The sequence below is a fragment of the Eleutherodactylus coqui genome, chromosome 3 (assembly GCF_035609145.1).
Source record: "Eleutherodactylus coqui strain aEleCoq1 chromosome 3, aEleCoq1.hap1, whole genome shotgun sequence".
Taxonomy (NCBI): Eukaryota; Metazoa; Chordata; class Amphibia; order Anura; family Eleutherodactylidae; genus Eleutherodactylus; species Eleutherodactylus coqui.
The window spans coordinates 72,269,341-72,291,467 of record NC_089839.1 but is presented as its reverse complement, the minus strand read 5'-3'; the positions used below and the strand labels follow the sequence as shown (position 1 = coordinate 72,291,467).

Genomic DNA, 22,127 nt, shown 5'->3' with positions numbered 1-22,127 from the left:
GGCTTACAGCGGGGCGGCTGGGGATTTTCCTCCTCGCTCTCCCCTGCCTCTCTCCATTGACTTAACATAGCGGTGGTTCAGTACTGAACAACTGCTATTTAGGTCTCTCTCACATGAGCGACATGGCATCGCTGTGAGAAACTCGCAGCGATATCACATCACTGATCCGTGCGATATCGCTGCGGTTTCTTGCGGTGATACCATGACTTTGTAGTGCTACGAAGTTGCATGTGGTGCTACAGAGTTGTATAACTTTGTAGCACCACATGCGAGGATTTTCAGGGACAGGGGAGCTTGAAATATAAGCCCTACCCCGAAAATAAGGCATGAAAGAAACATCGCTGGTGTGTATGAACCCATTCAAAGGAATGGGAACTTTTCTTATATGAGCTGTGTTAATATTCCAATTAGACGGAACTCACATGGGAATAGAGTTAATACACCTTGGGGTTGCCTTCACACGAGCGAGAAAATCACGTGAGATTTGTGCGTTTGCGAAACCTACAAATCTGACACAAATATAAACCCCATTCTATTGAATGGGGTCATACACATGAGCAATATTTCCCCGCATGGCACCGCGATGCGGGAAACAAATCACGGCATGTTCTATGTTTGTATGTGCTCTCGCATCGCGGCCCTGTATTTTCAATAGAACTAGTGGCAGCATCAAGAACAATGAAGTGATGCGAGGTGGTTTTGTCGTAAAAATGCCTTGCAACCCTGGAAAAGTCACGTGGTGAGGAGCGCAAAATCACGTTCACCCATGTGAAGTTAGCCTGCGGCCGCACTCACATGTGGCGTAAGCTTAACGCGTATTATGCTCATGTGATATGTATTAATTCACTAGAAATCAAATACATTGCCTTACGCTGGTTCACTTACATTTGCGTGTGAGCAGCGTGGGAAACGTAAGCAAAAAACCAACAAAGAACAGGAAGACTGCGTGCGTGAATTACGGTCATCTGCAGTGCAATTTTGCTGCCATACGCAAAAAACAAGCCCTATATTGATAGATAGATAAAAGAATTGGGATTTTTTTAACCCCTTAACGCTACAGGACGTACATTTACGCTCTGGAGGTTCGGGTTTGCATGGAGGTGGATTAAGGGTCCCACCCCTAACAACTTGGATAAACAGCGCCACTGATGGCAGCTGTTAACTTTTAAATGTCTATGTCAATTCTGCCAGTGGCATTTAAACGCCCAGATCGGTATTCGGGGGTCTCGCACTGCCCCCTTGTATAGCGGGGTGCTGTGCAGTTGGGATGGCAGACGGGGGCCTTTTGACTGCCTGTGAGATGGCGGTATGATTTAAGTGTGGCATTACATCATATTGCAGAAGCGATCAATCCATCGCGAGTTCCTGTCTCCTCTAAGGACTAAAAAAAAATGCAACTATTATTTTAAAAAAGTTTTAATTAATTATTAAAGAAAAATAAAAGGTAATAAAAGTTTTAAAAAAAAAACCTTTTGCCATATTCACAATAAAAAATCTAAATAATAAAACCACAAAACATATTTTGTATCACCGCACCCGTAAAAGTCCGATCTATCAAAGTTACGCCTTAGTAACCCCACACGGTGAACGTCGTCAGAAACAAAAAATAAACAATGTTAGAAATGCACTTTTTGGGTTACTCCAAGAAAAAAATGTAACAAAAAGTGATCATAAAGAAGTATGTACTCCAAAATGGTACCAACGCAATCTACAGGACATCCCGCACAAATCAGCCCTCGCACAACTGTGTCGAAGGAAAGAATAAACAAGTTATGGCTGCCAGATGATGGCGGCAGAAAATTATTTACAAAAAGTTAAGTTTTTCAGTACATTATATGGTACATTAATTAGCGCTATTGAAAAATACAACTCGTCCCGCAAAAAACACGCCCTCAAACAGCGATGCCGATGGATAAATTAAAGAGTTACAATTTTTTAAAAGGGGGGAAGGAAAAGACTAAAATGGGGGGAAAAAAATAGGCAGTGTCATTAAGGGGTTAAAATGGGGAGGAAAAATATAGAGGCGAGAAGCCTGGTCTGTAAGGGGTTAATGTCTGTGTGGTGACTGCCGGTACAAGTCCCTGCCCCGTGTGGTGACTGCCGGTACTGCCTGGTGTGGTGACCCTGCAGCAGGGTGTTCGCAGACACTCCCTGAGCCCTGCCTGCATGGATGCGTCTATTTGCTGACGGTCCCTCTCGGCAGTCAGATGGCTGACAAGTTCCCGAAGTTGCTAACTAGGACAGAAGTGTCCAGGCGGCCTTCTTACACGGCAGTGTGCCGGACTGACGGACGGCTGGGGACAAGCGCCTGACCCGAGGCGGAGGACACTGCCGGTATTGTACTTCCCGCCCTCATCTGGGCTGGGCACACCCGTCCCCGGGGAGGGGGGACTAGGGGGCCGGTACCGGCGCCGGGTGAGCACATGGGACAGCCGCTTGGTGCGGCTCACATGGGGACAGGGATGTTCTAAGTAGCAGCCAGCAGAGGGCGTGCGGCAGAAGGGGGCAGGGAGGGAGTGAGGGAAGGGGGGCTTGTTGTCAGCAGTCCTGCTGACTGTAACTAGAAGGGGGTCCAGATGAGGGGTTTGCGTTGGGCTTCTATCCGGGCCCCCCCGCACGGAAGCATTACAGTAGCAGCACAGTGGATGACAGTTTGGAAACTTCGTCCACTAACTGCGGAAAAACCTGCGTGGAAACTCCCTTGTGGCGCAGAATTCAGATCGGTGAACCCGAGTGTCTTGCTGCCCATAGGGATGCATTAGCATCCGTAGGGCAGCTAAAAGCATGCGGATGGGATTTCTTCCTGACGTGCGGGTCGCATGCACGGGAAGAAATCGCAACATGCTCCATTTTCCTGCGGGTCTGCTGCATGGACGGCTCCTGCAGCTTCTATTGAAGCCTATGGAAGCCGTCCGTATCCGCGGCACACCCGCAGCTGAATTTCTGCTCAGCCGTGGAGTCGCAGGAAAGCAGGAATTAAAAAAAAAATAAAAATGTGCACGGTGCATGCGCGCAGCACGCTGCGGGCATGCCGAGCACATCCGCCGGGCCGAAGAAAAAAGGTCTGTCTGCGACGGAGGGGAGATCCGCAGCGTCTGGACAGGTGAGTATAAGGTTTTTCTGGCCTCGTGTCTGCGGGAAAGGAGGGATCCGCAGCGGGATTCTGCATGGGGAATCCACGTGGGCCCGAATTTCCCCTGTGGACATGAGGCCTGAGGCGCCTGCACACGGGCGATCATGTTGCGCATGCGGGAGCTCGCAGTGGAGGCTGGCCCTGTGCCCAGCTGGCAGTTGCACGGACCTGTCTTCTCTTGTGAACTGCGGATGGTCCGCACGGCTCGCTGTCGGACATGCGCAGGAAAGATTTCTTTAATTAAAAATTAAATGCCTGAGGGATCCACATCCCGTCCGCGATGTTGATTGGGCCGTGGATCGGACGGCTTCCAGGAAAATGGAGCATGGTGCGTTTTTTTTTCCCCTCATCAGCTCACGGAAACCGCAATTGGTTTTCGCTCGTGCGCATGAAGAGTCACTTTTGCATAGCATGCTATGGATGGTATTTGCTGTGAAATCCATAGGCGGACGCCCGCTCCACATCCCGCAATTCTAATCCGCCCGTGTGTATTCACCCTAACACTCCCAAAGTGTGGGCGGTTTTTCTTTTTTTTCCCCGCTGAAGCATAGGACATGATGCTATATTTCTGACAGGTATAAAGTGCGCCTGCTTGTACACCCCAGTACGTATTTACGAGGTGTATACCGTCTGCTCCTGTGTCTGCGCCCTCGCTGTAGTCTGATCACACCCTAGATTTTGCTGCAGATCTGCTGTGGAATCCATCCTGATTCCAAGGCACATTCACTATTGGTTGGTTTGAATGAAATCACTCATTTGCGCGCATGTTGGTGTATTTTCCTAAACGTTTTCCGCTCGTGGGGCGTGTTGATTTGTGCGCTCAAAGAAACGCACGGATTGAGCTGATCTGGCTCCAGATGCGTTCTTCTTCCAGTGCAGTTACACATCCCCTTGCGTATTGCACCCTACATGTGCGCATCCCCGTTGACGTCTATGGGGACCATTTAGTGTGCAAATACACAGGAAGATTGAGCACGGTCCATCTTTTTTTTTCGCATCCGAAAAGTACATGCAAAAACACGCGCCTGCGAACGAATCCCTTGGAAATCACTGGATTGTAGTCACTGCGCAGTGTGCTCAGATACGTCTGTGTTGCAGAGATCTCGCACAAATATCAACCCCATTCTTTTGAGTGGGGTCGTACGCTTGAGCAATTTTCTTTTTTTTTTACATTTCCACCCGCATGCGTGAAAAAAATTGCGGTGCATCCTATATTTGTGCGAGCCCTCGCATCGTCCATTGTTTTCAAGGCGAGGTGCGTATGAGTGCGATGCGAGCCGTCCACATTGAAAACAATGGGAGAAACTCCGCAGAGCATCACTGCTTCCCTGAAGTGATGTGAGGCAGTTCTGATATAAAAACTCCTCGATCTGCGGGGAAATCACATGTTGGCGAGTACGATATCTGGCCATGATTGGGCGAGTGTGATTGCAGGGTAGGCGCGTGAGCGTGATTGCAGGGTAGGCGCGTGAGCGTGATTGCAGGGTAAGCGCGTGAGCGTGATTGCAGGGTAAGCGCGTGAGCGTGATTGCAGGGTAAGCGCGTGAGCGTGATTGCAGGGTAAGCGCGTGAGCGTGATTGCAGGGTAAGCGCGTGAGCGTGATTGCAGGGTAAGCGCGTGAGCGTGATTGCAGGGTAGGCGCCTGAGCGGGATTGCAGGGTAGGCGCCTGAGCGGGATTGCAGGGTAGGCGCCTGAGCGGGATTGCAGGGTAGGCGCCTGAGTGGGATTGCAGGGTAGGCGCCTGAGTGGGATTGCAGGGTAGGCGCCTGAGTGGGATTGCAGGGTAGGCGCCTGAGTGGGATTGCAGGGTAGGCGCCTGAGTGGGATTGCAGGGTAGGCGCCTGAGTGGGATTGCAGGGTAGGCGCCTGAGTGGGATTGCAGGGTAGGCGCCTGAGTGGGATTGCAGGGTAGGCGCCTGAGTGGGATTGCAGGGTAGGCGCCTGAGTGGGATTGCAGGGTAGGCGCCTGAGTGGGATTGCAGGGTAGGCGCCTGAGTGGGATTGCAGGGTAGGCGCCTGAGTGGGATTGCAGGGTAGGCGCCTGAGTGGGATTGCAGGGTAGGCGCCTGAGTGGGATCGCAGGGTAGGCGCCTGAGTGGGATCGCAGGGTAGGCGCCTGAGTGGGATCGCAGGGTAGGCGCCTGAGTGGGATCGCAGGGTAGGCGCCTGAGTGGGATCGCAGGGTAGGCGCCTGAGTGGGATCGCAGGGTAGGCGCCTGAGTGGGATCGCAGGGTAGGCGCCTGAGTGGGATCGCAGGGTAGGCGCCTGAGTGGGATCGCAGGGTAGGCGCCTGAGTGGGATCGCAGGGTAGGCGCCTGAGTGGGATCGCAGGGTAGGCGCCTGAGTGGGATCGCAGGGTAGGCGCCTGAGTGGGATCGCAGGGTAGGCGCGTGAGTGGGATCGCAGGGTAGGCGCGTGAGTGGGATCGCAGGGTAGGCGCGTGGGTGGGATACTCATTAGTCTGAGTGGGCCCTAAGCCTCATATTTCTGCCACAGATCCGCACTCGAATTAATCCCATTCAATGGGGCTAAACGACATGTGGCGAACCCCGCGTGGATTCCGTGTTAAGAAGTCACATGACACATTTTCTTTTTCCATACAGATTCCCATTTAAACTCCGCCATGTGAACATGGCCTTAGGAGACTGCGTAGTTTGTCAGCTTGTAGAGGGGGCACTTGTGTAAAGCGGGGGCTTGCTGTAACTGTTGGGGAGAGCTTGTGATGGGCAGAGGCTCAGATGTGACTGCTGGTGATGGGGGGCTCTGTGCTGACATCTGAGGGGCATAAGAAACGTTTCTGGCTGTTGGAGGAATGTGAGGGACCCTGCTGTGATTATCGGCAGTGGGGGATGCCTCTTTGGTGTTATTTAGGGACCCTGTTATGACTACTGGGGGTAAATGCGGGTGTGCTGTTAATATTGGGGTAAGAGGATACAGTGCTGCTATATCTGATGCCAGCAGTGGATCACCAGAGGCCCTGCTGCTACTGCCGGGGTTAGGACTCCTTCACACAATCGTATGCACATCTGCGCTTGCCTCAGCTCAACTTTTTGCAAACAGATGGGAATATTGTACTTTAGGTATTCACTTGCGTACCGCAAACAAGACGCACTACTGGAACCGCTAATTTAGTCTGAGTTCCAGGTGTGTTCTTTTTCTAACGGATTTATGCAGCGCATCACGCATCTCCTTGCGCAAATGTGCGGAAAAGTAGAGAATGCTGCAGGTTTTTGTTTTTTTTGAGTGACTAAAATGCGTGTGCAAACTACGGAAATGCGAACAAACTCGAAGTTTATTTTCTGTGGATTGTGTGCGTCAAGCAAATACGCACGCAAATAGGCCAGTGTGAAGCAGCGCTTAGGCCTCTTTCACATGGGCATCAGTTTAACTCTCCGATAGCCATGCTAAAACAGCACAGCTAACAGAGCGGTAAATTGCGTGAACGAAGAATAGCCGCGACCATGTCTATGATGTTACCTGGCTGGCTGCAGCATCTTGCAGTGGGCTGACGCCGCAGCCCTGAAATCCCTCGGCCGCCAGAACAAGGAAGGGAGTTCCTTGTGTGGATGAAAGGAGCCCCTGTGTTGGGGGACTCCTTACATCTCCCTTTGCGGGCCGGCTCGCATAGTCTGTCATAGGGGAAGGGGATGAAGGGAGTTCCCTGCCGAAGCGCAATATATTTTCCGTTCACTTTCGCTTGTTTCAACGATTTTTTTGGAGAATAACCGTTCTGCATAAAAGGTCCTGACTCAAGAAGAGAAGAACATACAGCAGCGCTAGCATTGAAGCCCCTCTTTAGCCCTGGTGTAAGGGTTCAGCTCGCTACAGATTACAATATTGTTTTAGCAAAGTAATTAGGTAATTAATGAGAGAGAAGAAAAGTAATAAAGGCCCTTTCTATAGTCGGCTGCGAACGGAATCAGTTTGTATTGACATCTATTAATCTTTCATGTTCTTTAAGATTTTCAAGGAAGAAGATGCCCCCAAGAAGAAACAAACTGCCGGCTCCTCTGCCCGAAGGTTTGATCGTAACGGACACTAACAAGAGATCCTGGAGACTGGGCAAGAAGCTCGGCCAAGGAGGATTCGGCTTGATATACTTGGGTAATCGTGTGTTTTATTTGTGTGTTTCTAAAGGTAACTTGTCAATATTACCAACAACACAAGATGTCCGGAAATACAGCAGGAAGGGAATATTCAAATTGCTACAAACTGTCTCCTTCATGTCTGTAATGCCCCATGGTTCCAATGCATAATCTGTAGCAGGCCCCCCTAGCGTCACATAACATATGCAATGACTTTACTTTGTGGCTTGGTATAAGGCCCAATGCCCATGGCCGTATATGCACTGCGGGATCCATAGCGGGCGTTAGCCTCCATATCCCTCAGCAAATACTGCCCATAGCACATGCAATGGAAAACTCTTTTCCATGCTTACGAGCGCGATTTTTATTTATTTATTCCCCCCCCCCTCCCCCAATCGGGGGGGGGGGGGGAATCGCACCTATTCTAGTGCGAACCTCGCAGGAATGGCTTTCATTACAGTCAGTGGAAGCGATCTGCCCCGCGTTGAGTCGCAGTGGATCTGCTTCATTACTGGCACGACTCTCAGCACTACGCACTTGCTAGTTTTTCACATTTCTGCTGGAAAATGCCTCTTGGAAGCCGCCATAAGAGGAACACATGTGGCTGCAGGATGTCCTCAACATATCACTGAGCTGTCATTGTCCCTTATACCACTACTAGGGGTGACTGACTGTCATATGTGATGGCCTCCCAGACCATCACACCAGCAGGGGGTAGTGTGCCGCTCTACAGCAAAGGCAGGATTGAGTTGCTCACCCCTAGGTATCCAGATACAACATGGCCGTCGTCGTTGTTCAAACTAAACCTGGATTAATCGCTGAAGACAACCCGACTCCACTCCATAGCAGTCCAGTTTCGTCATTAACGACACCACTGCAAACAGAGGCAATGGCGGTTGGATGTCAATGCAGTACACATAATGAGGCCAAGTGTTCCGAAAGGGTTAAATAGTGGAGATCGGAGAATTCTCTGGTCCCTGTTGTTAGAGCAGGTGCTGAACCGCCACCAGACAGCCTTGTTCCCTCTCCTACCGGCAAGGGAGCTCCGTGCTGTTATTCTAATGCAGTGTTGTAAAAAGGCGCCGCATCAGAATAAAGACCACTAGTGACCGCAGTGAAAAGGCGTATGGGCAGTCACTAAGGAGTTAATATATTGGTTGGGGTTAGTATGATCATCCAGGCGTATACAGTTCCATTGTTTACACTGGGCAATATGCTGCCGGCAGAAGGTTTGTTTTCTTGGCAGATCACAAGCACGTTCACGTGGCACAATGATTGGCTGAACAGATGTTTGTTCCCGATCATCTGCCTGTGTGCATACCCCTTAAGAACAGACCGTCATGTAGTTTCTATATGTTCACTTACCTAAATGCTAAGCTGTCAGAATTGTTCATCAACAAAGCTGATCTGGGTGGGCTGGATGAAGAGTGATCTCTATTCAGGGTTAGGAGCCCTCGGAATCCACATCTCTTCTAAAAGGGGAAAAAAAAGCAAAATAATTTAAAAAAAGGTTTTCGGCACAACTATGTGGTTTGTTTTCTTCCTGCTTAGTTGCCAGTTCTGCATGTGGCCTCGTCTTCCTCTTATAGCTGGGGAACTACTATTTACTCACTATCGTCACATAACCACTCATATCTATGAGGCCTCCTTCTGTCTCCTTCCTTCTCTTTTTGTGGCCGCTCCTTGTATGTTACTGATCTCAATGTAGTCCCTGCCTATGATTAGATGGGGATTGAAAAGCTAGGAAGAAAATGGGTACGACATTTGGTAATGTTTGCATCCCCACAAGATGATTTATTGTACTGGGTCCTCTACTACTATAAGATGCTGCTACAGAGAATGGAATTGGGACATGGTGTAACTAATCTACACCGGTCCGGATTCTGTCTCTGTGTTCCATCCTGCAATGGTCCTCTACTACAGTGAACACTGAAGTCGCTACTGTATAGTGTCTATCATCTCGTGTCCAATGGAGCTGAGGGCTTTTGGGCAGTGTAGAGCACCCTGTCATTATTGCACATCCCATACATCCCAAGTGGAGCAATCTGTTGAATTGGGACAGGTTGTTCTATATATAAAAAAAAAATGTCTCATCCCGTTTGATTTTCAACTTCTGTATTCCATGTGACTATAGAACTGATGTAAGTATTTAGCTGGAAGGTCCAAGGAGCCCCTTTAAAGATGGCGTTTCATCATTGGTTACTTCTTGAATCTGTACACTTGTTTCGTGGATCCGAGTCCTGGCAACTGACTGTAACCCCTCGGATGCTCACGGATCACCAAGCCATGACCCTTTGTTTGTATAAGCACGAGTGAGCTACAATACCAAACGCTGAGTGTGGATGGTGCTAGTCTATTAATGTTTAAGAAGGTGTGCCCTGCTGTCGTATGGACTTACAATAATCCAGTCTTTTTTATGAAATCGAGGTTGCTTTATTTTCTGCAGAACAGAATGAAAGAGTTTATCCCAAAAACAATTCTTGTTCTTTCAGCTTATCCGGATTGTGATGTGACCGTCTCCGAGGAGGCTGCTTATGTCATCAAAGTGGTAATTTGGCATATCAGTTTACTGTTTTGTTTTGTTTTTTTTTGTTTGTTTGTTTTTTTCCTTGGTGTGTTCTATTGGCTACTACTTTACTTTGCCTTACGAATGAAAGGTCGTGTCAAACGGTTGTCCACCTTGGACAATTTTGTCTCCATGTTAGAGGTCCCTAATCAGCAAGCTAAATGTAGAGGGGCCCACTGCGGAACGATAATGGGAGGTAAAAATCCCTCAAACCACTAATAGGACTTTAATCCAAATGCTACTCTTTGTGAAGCTGTATGCTCTGCATTATAAAGAATGTTTTAGGTATTTCGTAATTGGGCCTCTATGGAAATTTGTTAATAAGGGAAATGGAACAATACCTCTGCAGTGCCACCTATTGGAAGGCAGCATTCCTGCAAGTCAATGTTAGACTCTTTTTAAAAGCCTTGTAATAATGACTGTGAATTGTAAGCCAAGCCAGAATGCATACACAGACTTTAGAACTTTGCTCAACAGCCAAAGTAGGACTCGTTCCTACTACTTGTTTCACTAGTGTCTCCCTCCTTTCCCTGTGTTATAAATTGCAGCCTGTGGCCATGTATTTCTCAAGGGGTGAAAGCACTTGGCTCTGTACTACAGTACATACATACAGGGTAGGCAAGACTTTGTAGATCAAGGTGGTTACTTATTTGACATGGTTTTGTTCAGCCAGATTTAAATGGTGACTGCACTTTGAGACAATCTGTGTTACTATTATGATCGCGATTATCCGTTCAGTCGCATCCGGCTTTTGGTAACTTTTATGGATCAACTAGCTGATATACCCGGCTTCGCCCGAGTTAATTTGGTACTTGTGTTTATCTGGTGTTCACACGGAAAATCTTATGAAGTCGTGGTTACTTTAGAGATACCGAGGAAAAAATATGTTCACCATTTTGCATGGTTCTTTGCGTAACCCAGAAAACACCACGGGAGGTAACCATGCGACGTTTCCTTTATACAAAATGACATCAGGAAGTGAGAGAATTAGATTCCATACGTAAAATTTGGACGCTAATTCTTTTGCACTTAGAATTGAATAATCGAGTTGGGACCCATTAACTTTCCCTTTTTATGACATAATCAATGCTCATGGCAAATTTCATGTTTCTGCGACAACGGGAAGTGAGACAATTAGATTACGTACGTAAAATTTGGATGCTAATTCTTTTGCGCTCAGAGTAGAATAATCGAGTTGGGACCCATTAGCTTTTCCTATTTATGACATAATCAATGCTCGTGCCAAATTTCCTGTTTCTATGACATTGGGAAGCGAGAAAATTACATTCCGTACATAAAATTTGGACGCTAATTCTTTTGCGCATAGAATTGAATAATCGAGTTGGGACCCATTAGCTTTTCCTATTTATGACATAATCAATGCTCGTGCCAAATTTCACGTTTTTTATGACAGCGGAAAGTGAGAAAATTACATTCCGTACATAAAATTTGGACGCTAATTCCTTTGCGCATAGAATTGAATAATCGAGTTGGGACCCATTAGCTTTTCCTATTTATGTTATAATCAATGCCTGTGCCAAATTTTAAGTTTCTATGATATTGGGAAGCGAGAGATTTAGATTATGTAAGTTAAATTTCAACGCTAATTCTTTTGCGCTAGAATTGAATAATCGAGTTGGGACCCAATTACTTTTCCTATTTTGGAGATAATCTATGCTTGTGTCAAAATTCATGTTTCTACGACATCGGGAAGTTGGAGAACTTTTGGCGAGTCAGTGAGGGCTTTTGTCTTTACTTATTTATTTATTTATTTTTATATATATATATATATATAGATGTTCTCCACGCATTCCTGTCTTTCAAGGCTTCTTTCAATCCCGCGATTGACATCTTCTTGGTAGCCTTGACTGTATCTAGCCATCTTGTTCTTTGTCGTCCTGATCTTCTGTTTCCACTGACCTTGCCAAGCATCAGTAATGTTTCCAGTGAGTTAGCGTGCATCATGTGGCCAAAAAAAGAAAGCCGCTGTTTAATGATTTTGCCTCTAGTGATTTTTTTGGTTTGACGTGATCTAACACTACCCTGTTCGTTGTCATGGCAGTCCAAGGTATCCGTAGCATTCTCCTCCAGCGCCATAGTTCAAACGCATCAATTTTTCTTCTGTATGTTTTCCTGAGCATCCAATTTTCGCAACCATGCATTGTTATGGGAAAGACGATTGCATATTGGGATAGGCCATCAATATCAGATTAGTGAAGGTCTTGCTTCCGGAACCCCAGCTGCTCAGCTGTTTTGAAGTAGTTGCAACGCTCGAGTCAGTACTTTGGCCTTTGACATCACATTCATCCATCACTTGTCCTTTTCTGCTGCTGCGCCCCATTCAAGTGAATGAGATTGAGCTGCAATACTAGGTACCGCCACTATGAAATGTACAGTGCTGTGCTTAGTATACAATGAAGAGACAACGGATCAGCAGAGGTGCTCTATATTAGACCCCTGCCTATTAAAATGATCTATTCTAAGGATACCTCGTCAGCTTCTAAGTTCCAGATAACCCCTTTAAGAAGAGCTTTTTAATGATGCTCACAAGACTAATACGCATATACTGTATAAAAGTGGCAATTCAAAGCTTTGCAAATTTTCATTTATGTTAGATAATGTTTGATTGAAATCAAGCTACTGCTGTTTGCACTTGGCTAACGCCAAATGAAATGGCTGTTTAATGTTTCTTATGAACATCCCATAAAAGCTCATGTGTTAAACTATTTTAATGTTTCATTTTTTACATCTCATTCTAGGAGAACTATCAAAATGGACCATTGTTTTGTGAACTGAAATTTTACCAAAGAGCAGCAAAACAAGATGAGGGTAGGCAGACCTTCAGTTTTTAATTAATGGCATTACTAATAGGGTAAGGGTGTAACATGGTGTTGTTGTTGCCATACTAGTTATCGAAACAAGCCATAAGACACAAAAGGACTGTGATGCGTGAATAAACGCTTACTGTTGAAACCGAATAATAAAGTGCTACAGACATGCTCCACTAACAAAATCAGATGAAGTGCCCCTTTAACCCGAACCTCCCATTCCCGCCTCCAAGACTTCTCCAGAGCAGCACCAGTCCTCTGGAACGCACTACCCCAAACTATCTGGGCAATCACTAACACACAAAACTTCAAGCGTGCTCTAAAAACGCACCTCTTCAGGGAGGCATACCACATCTCCTCAACCAAACCCCTCTGTACCCCAATGATAACGTGCTCCCTGTCCTACTGACTGCAATCCCTGCTAGCCGCCATCAACCGCCCCCTGCAGTCATACCGATTCAGCCACTATACGACCTGACCATTGTCTATGTGTATAGCATCCCTCACTCTCCACCTCACCATACTGTGCACATCTCCAGCCCCTTTACCTTCTGTATCACCCCATCATTTGTAGTATGTAAGCTTGTTGGAGCAGGACCCTCACCCCTAATGTCTCCATCAATTGATTACTAAATGTAACCGTGGTTTGTTTCTGTTCCTCCCGTCTTGTAAGCGCTGCAGAATATGCTGGCGCTATATAAAGATTATTATCATCATACAAGGGGTGCACAAAAAGACCTAACTCATTGTACTTCCAACATGTCATCAATGTCGTTGCCATCCATATGTGTAATTGCTGAGCATCATTTCCTTATTTCGCTATTTAATTCTCCATTCCATTCAGTTCCCACTACACGGCTTCTAAAAGTAGCTGGCATTAAAGCCTATAATTATTTTACTATATAGTTGCAAGGAAAAAAATAAGTGAACCCTTTGGACTTAACTGGATTTCTCCATTGATTACTAATAAAATGTGGTTTGACTGTTATCTAAGTAACAATAGATAAAATCAAGATGTTGTGGCATGACTTGAAGAGGGCTATGCACACAAGACATCCCAGAAATATTAATGAACACAAACATGCTTGCAGGGAGGAATTATGCAGAATTCCTCCTCATTATATGCAAATCTTATTTTCGGTTGCAAGAAATGTTTAGTGCAGGTGATTGCTTCTAACTGGGGATCTACAGGCTATTGAATTCAAGGACTCATTTATGTTGTCTCTCTGCACCCTGAATGTTAATGTCCCTGGCCTCTCACTAGCAAAAGCCAGACTCCTACTGTACACTGATGATGGGCAATAACCCGGAAACAGCTGTATGTACATGGGGTCTGGCTTTGCTTTTGATTCCCAGTCATTGTAGCAAGACTTGTATAAAAAGTCCCACTTTGACTCGAAGGAATGCTGCCTTTCAGTAGGTGGCACTGTGGAGGATTTATTCCATCTCCCTTATTTGCATATTACCCAGAGGAGCGTGCGTGGCCATTTGAGTCTCCTCACTTATTTATAGTATATAGTTGCTCTCCCTAAGGAGAAAAGAGCGTTTCTGACCCCTGTCCCTGGCCTCTCACTAGCAAAAGCCAGACTCCTACTGTACACTGATGATGGGCAATAACCCGGAAACAGCTGTATGTACATGGGGTCTGGCTTTGCTTTTGATTCCCAGTCATTGTAGCAAGACTTGTATAAAAAGTCCCACTTTGACTCGAAGGAATGCTGCCTTTCAGTAGGTGGCACTGTGGAGGATTTATTCCATCTCCCTTATTTGCATATTACCCAGAGGAGCGTGCGTGGCCATTTGAGTCTCCTCACTTATTTATAGTATATAGTTGCTCTCCCTAAGGAGAAAAGAGCGTTTCTGACCCCTGTCCCTGGCCTCTCACTAGCAAAAGCCAGACTCCTACTGTACACTGATGATGGGCAATAACCCGGAAACAGCTGTATGTACATGGGGTCTGGCTTTGCTTTTGATTCCCAGTCATTGTAGCAAGACTTGTATAAAAAGTCCCACTTTGACTCGAAGGAATGCTGCCTTTCAGTAGGTGGCACTGTGGAGGATTTATTCCATCTCCCTTATTTGCATATTACCCAGAGGAGCGTGCGTGGCCATTTGAGTCTCCTCACTTATTTATAGTATATAGTTGCTCTCCCTAAGGAGAAAAGAGCGTTTCTGACCCCTGTCCCTGGCCTCTCACTAGCAAAAGCCAGACTCCTACTGTACACTGATGATGGGCAATAACCCGGAAACAGCTGTATGTACATGGGGTCTGGCTTTGCTTTTGATTCCCAGTCATTGTAGCAAGACTTGTATAAAAAGTCCCACTTTGACTCGAAGGAATGCTGCCTTTCAGTAGGTGGCACTGTGGAGGATTTATTCCATCTCCCTTATTTGCATATTACCCAGAGGAGCGTGCGTGGCCATTTGAGTCTCCTCACTTATTTATAGTATATAGTTGCTCTCCCTAAGGAGAAAAGAGCGTTTCTGACCCCTGTCCCTGGCCTCTCACTAGCAAAAGCCAGACTCCTACTGTACACTGATGATGGGCAATAACCCGGAAACAGCTGTATGTACATGGGGTCTGGCTTTGCTTTTGATTCCCAGTCATTGTAGCAAGACTTGTATAAAAAGTCCCACTTTGACTCGAAGGAATGCTGCCTTTCAGTAGGTGGCACTGTGGAGGATTTATTCCATCTCCCTTATTTGCATATTACCCAGAGGAGCGTGCGTGGCCATTTGAGTCTCCTCACTTATTTATAGTATATAGTTGCTCTCCCTAAGGAGAAAAGAGCGTTTCTGACCCCTGTCCCTGGCCTCTCACTAGCAAAAGCCAGACTCCTACTGTACACTGATGATGGGCAATAACCCGGAAACAGCTGTATGTACATGGGGTCTGGCTTTGCTTTTGATTCCCAGTCATTGTAGCAAGACTTGTATAAAAAGTCCCACTTTGACTCGAAGGAATGCTGCCTTTCAGTAGGTGGCACTGTGGAGGATTTATTCCATCTCCCTTATTTGCATATTACCCAGAGGAGCGTGCGTGGCCATTTGAGTCTCCTCACTTATTTATAGTATATAGTTGCTCTCCCTAAGGAGAAAAGAGCGTTTCTGACCCCTGTCCCTGGCCTCTCACTAGCAAAAGCCAGACTCCTACTGTACACTGATGATGGGCAATAACCCGGAAACAGCTGTATGTACATGGGGTCTGGCTTTGCTTTTGATTCCCAGTCATTGTAGCAAGACTTGTATAAAAAGTCCCACTTTGACTCGAAGGAATGCTGCCTTTCAGTAGGTGGCACTGTGGAGGATTTATTCCATCTCCCTTATTTGCATATTACCCAGAGGAGCGTGCGTGGCCATTTGAGTCTCCTCACTTATTTATAGTATATAGTTGCTCTCCCTAAGGAGAAAAGAGCGTTTCTGACCCCAATAAGGGACATGAATGGTACAACTATGTGTGTGTGTTATTAGTTCAGTTAGATGGCTATCTAAGTCACAATTATAGACCTGCACAGTTTATGAGCAATTGATGTGGAAATTCAGGTAATGCTAAATGGTTCATTTTCTTTTTGTTGCAACTGCATGCATTTCTCATTTTGGAAATGGCAGAACATATACAAAATGCAATATTCAGTATGACCTAATAGAGGAAATTACGCACTAAATGTGAAGTTAAACACAAAAAAAATAAATAAATTGTAATAATGTCCGACTCCTGAAATGTCACAAAAGTCTCCTAATAAATGTCTACAGTTTCTGAACATTCTACTGTTGTCCAACATATTTGACTTGCAGCATACATCAGCTTGGAGAGGAAGGTGCATATAAATTGCTTCTGCTATCTAAGCATAGTATTGTATTTCATTATTCTATAATGTTTCATTTCACAGTTAACAAATGGATTCATAGTCATAACCTGGAATACTTAGGGATTCCTAGATACTGGGGAACTGGAGAAACAAATTATAATTCAAGGTGAGAATATCGCTGAGGATATGAGTGTTATTTCTCTAATGGATCTGTGATTAATAATAATGATGGGGGTCAGTCCATTTAAAGGAAGAATTAATGGGTTAAGCTGCAACTAATCACTGCATAAAGCAAGCCTTTGTATCACATGAACCTCCAAGTGCTTCTTAGGGCTGCTCACATATATCAGCTCTGTGCGGCTAATTGTATTTTTGCCTGGGCTCGTCACAAGTCAGGACAAGTTGTGCACCTTTCTGGTGTTCGCTAGCCAGACAGATAAATGTTGAATGCCACTGGACACAAAATTGTTCCAATTGGAACTATAAGTTTTTTGTTTTGTTTTATATCCGTCTACCTCTAGAATTTTTGTGCTACACCACAAGAAAAAGACTGGGGTAGGGCTCAAGCAGACGGCTGGGTCGGATCTCGCTGCAAGAATCCTCACAGCGGGATGCGACCCGTGCCCCAGCAGGGACCCGCGGCTCACCTGCTGCGGAGTCTCCTCCTCCGCTCTGCTATGTGCCGGCTGCCGCCCAACCGGCACGTGCGCAGAGCAGAGCCGGCGCATCAGCGACGACGCGGCACAGAAGTAGGACATGCCGCGATTTGTTTTCACGCGGTCAAATCGTGTCCGTCTGCATAGGATTGCATAAACCAATGCAATCCTACGGCAGCGTGCCCAGGTGGGAAATCCTGCTGCGCAATTTCCGCCCGTGTGCATTCACCTATATTAACACATGGAAACCAGCTCTTACTGGCCTAGGTGGCTTATTGAGGGAAGAGCATTGTCCACTTAAGGCTAATTTCAAACAGGCAAGTGCAATATCAGGCCATGAAACTCGGCCGATATCACGTTTGCTAACACGCAATTTCGCAGCTGATGCGTGGCGTTTTTGTATAAAGATTGCGGAGTGTTTTCTATTCAGTGAGAAACTTTGCATCGCACTGACGCGCACCTAGCACATGGTGCAATGCTGCTGCCGGACCCATTAAAAGCAATGGACGATGCAAGGGCACGCCCAAAGATAGGGCATGCCGCAATTTATTTTCCTCCATATTGCAACCCCACTTAAAAAAAATGGGGTTCATATTTGTGTGTTTCTCAACGCACAAATCTCGAATGAGAAATCTCCGCCATCTATAACTGGCCTAAATCCGATGTTCAATCAACTCTTTTCTCTGTGGTGTTTTTAAAGGGCTTGTATCAAAATTGACTCCTATTCCCTATCCACTGAATAGGAGATAAAATTCTGCTCAGCTAGGGTCTCACCGCTGAGACATTTCACCCCCCACACTGGTCCAGAGAACAGGGGTCCCGTCTCCTCTACACTGCAAGAGGATATTGGATGGAGTGGCAGTTGAGCATGTGTGGTTCTGCTCCATTCATCTTCAATAGGACTGCTAGAGATGGCTGAGTACAAGCACTTGGCTATTTCCATAAACGTCATTGAACTGTGCATGCTTGACCAACACTCTATTCAGTTTCCTCCTCACTCAAAGCTGCAGTGACAAGAGGGGGATACAGGACCCCCTTTCTCAGGATCAGTGGGGGTCCTATGAATAGATGATAAATGGGTTGCGCAAAAATTGCCTGTTATTAAAGAGGACCTTTTTCCACTTATTTGAATTTTTAGGAATTGGTAAATCTTTTGCATCTTTTCTTTGGACTCTACAATGTGCGGTTCCTTTGTTATGCCTATTGGAAATTGATGAATAAATTGACAACTGGGTGGTACCATTCCTCTTGTCAATATCCCTGCACACTGTAAGCCTGGGTTCACACAGGGCGGATTTGTCGCGGAAATGTTGCGGTTTTGCCGCAACCTTTCCGTTTCTGCGGCAAATCCGCATGCTATGGCCAAATTTAGACGCAGTTTTCACCGCGTATTTCTCAGCGGTTCTACCGCTGGTAAATCCGCAGGCCCTTTGCTGCGGAAAAAACCGCTGCGGTTATTTTGGGAGAGGCGTGGTTTTTGTTGCTGATTTGCTTGCGTATTTTACTAGGTGCAGATTCTAAAAAAAGCTGTTTCCTGTGAGGTCATCGTTCCCACCCATTTCTGCATAGGGTAGGCAGAGCTTTGTATTTGTGGCCATTTTGTCAGCAGACATGGAGCGAGGAACTGTCCGTCTCAGGCGCGCCTACCGACGCAGACTGACTGCCTTTGTGCTTCTGATGGATAGAGAACAATCTGAAAAGGTGAGCGATTTGTTTTTATGGTCATTGTGTGCTTAGTTTCCTTGTTGTTTGTTGATGCATTGTGGACTAGAGTGCGATTGCGGCCATGTGCTTTAATTCATGTGCTTTAATTCACGTGCTTATTCTTTTTCAGACTGATCGTGCTTCCCGGCGTCAGAGACGCTATTGGGTTCATCCCCTACTGACACAGAGGGGGACGAAGGGCCATTTTGCAAGCCTCTACCAAGATCTTAAAAAGTAAGTGACGTGTAGCATGGGAATAGGTTTGATGTTGCGCTAAGAATTTTTATTATTTTAGCCCGCTCTCCCTTTCTCTCTCTCTGCAGCCATCCTGAGAAGTTTGTTTCTTTTTGTCGCCTGCCTATGGAGGCCTTTGAGCGCCTTCTGGAGCTGGTGCGCCGGGATCTGACCTACCAGGATACGCAGATGAGGAAGGCGATCACTGCAGAAGAAAGGCTGCTCATCACCCTTCGGTAAGTAACCTTTCTTATCCTGTCACTGTTGTTCTATCTGTAATGTAATTTGCGAGTGTGCAGCCAATTGTTTTTTTTAATTTTATTGTTTCCGTGATATTTTGCGCAGTACCAGTTTTTATGCTCTGATTGCTCCGGCTATAGGACGTAATGCTATAGCATTACGTCACACTGCTTTTTGACAGCTAGGCTATCGAGCACCCCTTTTATTAGCGCCACGCCCATCATGACACCTGCACGGCTACCCTTATCTCACCGGGCGGGCGGGTGTTTGGTTGCCCGTGCGTGGCACCAGAACAGCATCATCTTGTGGCTGGTTGACTTCAGATACAGTGTCAGCAGCAAGATTGTTGAACTTACCATACCAGCAAACTTGGGCAACCTTTGTTGTGCACCGGCAGTGAACGGGACCAAGTTAACTTCCTGAGTGTAGCAGGAACATGTTTGCATTTTCTCATTCTCTCTCCCCTTTTGTTGTGGATGGGGAGAATGGAAATCTGAACCATGTGTGGCGTGGAAAGTGAGAATTTCACCCCCCCATATATACCTTTCAATTGCAAATCTTATTTCCTTCACACGAATTCTACTGCGTTCTCCAATCAATTTCGTGTTGAGAACAATATCTGAATACTGTATACATAGAAGTGTGGATGTAATGCAAGTCTTCATTGTGTACTAACTTTTGTTTCTCTTCTCTGCTTCTTTTCAGCTTCTTGGCCACGGGAGAGAGCTATGCATCCCTGCATCTCCAATTTCGTGTTGGTAAATCTACCATCACCGAAATTGTGAGGTGCACATGCAGCGCCATCTGGCAGAAGTTGCAGCCCATCGTGATGCCTTCACCTACCGAGGATACTTGGCAACGTGTTGCAGCAGGCTTTCAAGATGTTGCCAAATTTCCTAACTACATAGGCGCTGTCGACGGCAAACATGTGCGTGTGCTTCAGCCAGCCCACTCAGGCTCCAAATTTTTCAATTACAAAAATTTTTTCAATTGTCCTGATGGCCGTGGCTGATGCACATAGCAAATTTGTTTGCATCGACGTCGGCGCCTATGGCAGCACTGGAGATTCTCGGGTGCTGCGAACATCACAGATTGGGATGCAAATTCTCCGAGATGGCGTCACGCTCCCAGCCCCACAACCTTTCCCGGGAACCACACATCCAGTCCCCTTTGTGATGGTATCGGATGAGGCTTTCCCGTTGATGCCAAACCTGTTGCGCCCATACCCGTGAAGAGGACTGAATGCCCGGAAAAGGATTTTTAATTATCGGATGAGCCGGGCACGTCGTGTGGTTGAGTGTGCCTTCGGGATTATGGTAAGTCAGTGGAGAGTTCTAGGGACTACCCTAATGGTAGACCCTACCACAGTTTGATGACCTTGTCAAGGCATGTTGTGTTCTTCACAACTACCTCCGGGACTATCGCCCCGAGGTAGATGTGGAAGAACTCGATCCTGCCTTTGACACTGTCATCAACTGGGGGGGAGGTAGGATGCCTGCTACTGCAGTGCAGGTACGCGAACTCTTCACTGACTATTTCCTTAGTCACGAAGGCACCGTGCCATGGCAGTTCTCCTGTGTCGGTGGTGTGCAGCCCTAACTGCAGTGTGACCCTCCCCCGGCGCCCAGCCCCAGAAGGACGTGGAAAACAAAGTACGTGGAGAAAAACGTATTTTATTAAAGGCACAAAAGGTCACTCCTCCACCTTTAATTTCAAATTTTCAGAAATTGTTCAACCGTTTGCAGAATAAAATGTGTTTATATTTCAAGAAAAAATTTGTTCTTCCATTTTTTTTCGCCGCACAAAATACATAAACTTTATTGTAAAATTCACGAAAATTGTTAGGCTATGATGTATTTTTATTAATAGCTAAATGAACATTGCATGAGTAGAACCGTATCCTTCTTTTCAGCGTAGTTAACGATTACCACTACATGAATAGAACAAATTTTGCACAAGCAATGGAACCAGTTTCGCAAGCTTGACGACACACCATAATGTAGCGTTACATTAGCCACGCACCGGGAGTGCATCAAACCACTTATTTTTTTTTTCCTTGCTACGTTTTTTAAAACACGTTCATCCAGACACAATTTTACATCAATGTCGGATAGCGGTATTGTGTGTTTGCTTCTAGCAACAAATAAGGACGGCCTGTAGTTGCACACATTTCGCACGTGGTAACGGTACAATGTGGTGTAAAGTTTTTCTCCGTCACTGGCCAATCCACAACCAGTTTAGCTTTGGCCACACTTGACGGACATGCCGCAAGCGAAAATGATGATGGGAACAGGCACGCAGACTGCCCCTGTTCTCATCACCATTTTTTTTTTTTTTTTCATGCTCGAACTCCGCTAACATACATTACACTAGAGCGAGCATGAAGATAGACAGGAAAATAAATAAAGGAAAACAAAGGACAATGAGTCCGAGAAGTGATTTGCCCCAACCTTGGAGGACAGCAAGGCAGCGGAAAAAAACAAAAAAACACGCGCAAACACAGTCCTTCTCGTACAGTGGCACAGCCATCGAAGAACTTCACGGTCATGCCACTGACGGGAAGGAATGAGTGCGCCTAGCCTTTTTTGCAGCAGAGCACATAGTAGCTGGCAGTGAGTGATGTTAAGAAATTGCAACCCCAATCTGTCCCATGACCATCCGTAGGATTTCTGGGACACCAGCCAACTCCATGCAGTGTGAGACAAGGCAACAGCACAACGGAACCTGCACTTTCCAATGGTAGCGTCTAAGACATTGCAGTTATCCCAAAGTAAACGTTTGTGATCACTGCAATGTCGTATAACTAAAAGAGCTTTCTCCTATACTGCATTGAGATGCATTTGGTGGCGAGCACAGTCGCGCGGTTGAG

General features: G+C 46.3%; 1 protein-coding gene across 1 annotated transcript in view; it reads left to right on the top strand.

The window, feature by feature from the left end:
* The first annotated feature begins 2,128 nt into the window (after nt 1-2,128).
* The window catches only part of VRK2 (VRK serine/threonine kinase 2), a 107,045-nt gene continuing 87,046 nt past the window's right edge, over nt 2,129-22,127 (top strand). Inside the window, exons 1-5 of the mRNA XM_066595742.1 lie at nt 2,129-2,334; nt 7,098-7,240; nt 9,714-9,769; nt 12,547-12,616; nt 16,506-16,590. Coding sequence (XP_066451839.1) covers nt 7,114-7,240; nt 9,714-9,769; nt 12,547-12,616; nt 16,506-16,590 — 338 coding nt within the window. The 5' untranslated portion in view covers nt 2,129-2,334; nt 7,098-7,113. The remainder of the gene's footprint in view (nt 2,335-7,097; nt 7,241-9,713; nt 9,770-12,546; nt 12,617-16,505; nt 16,591-22,127) is intronic.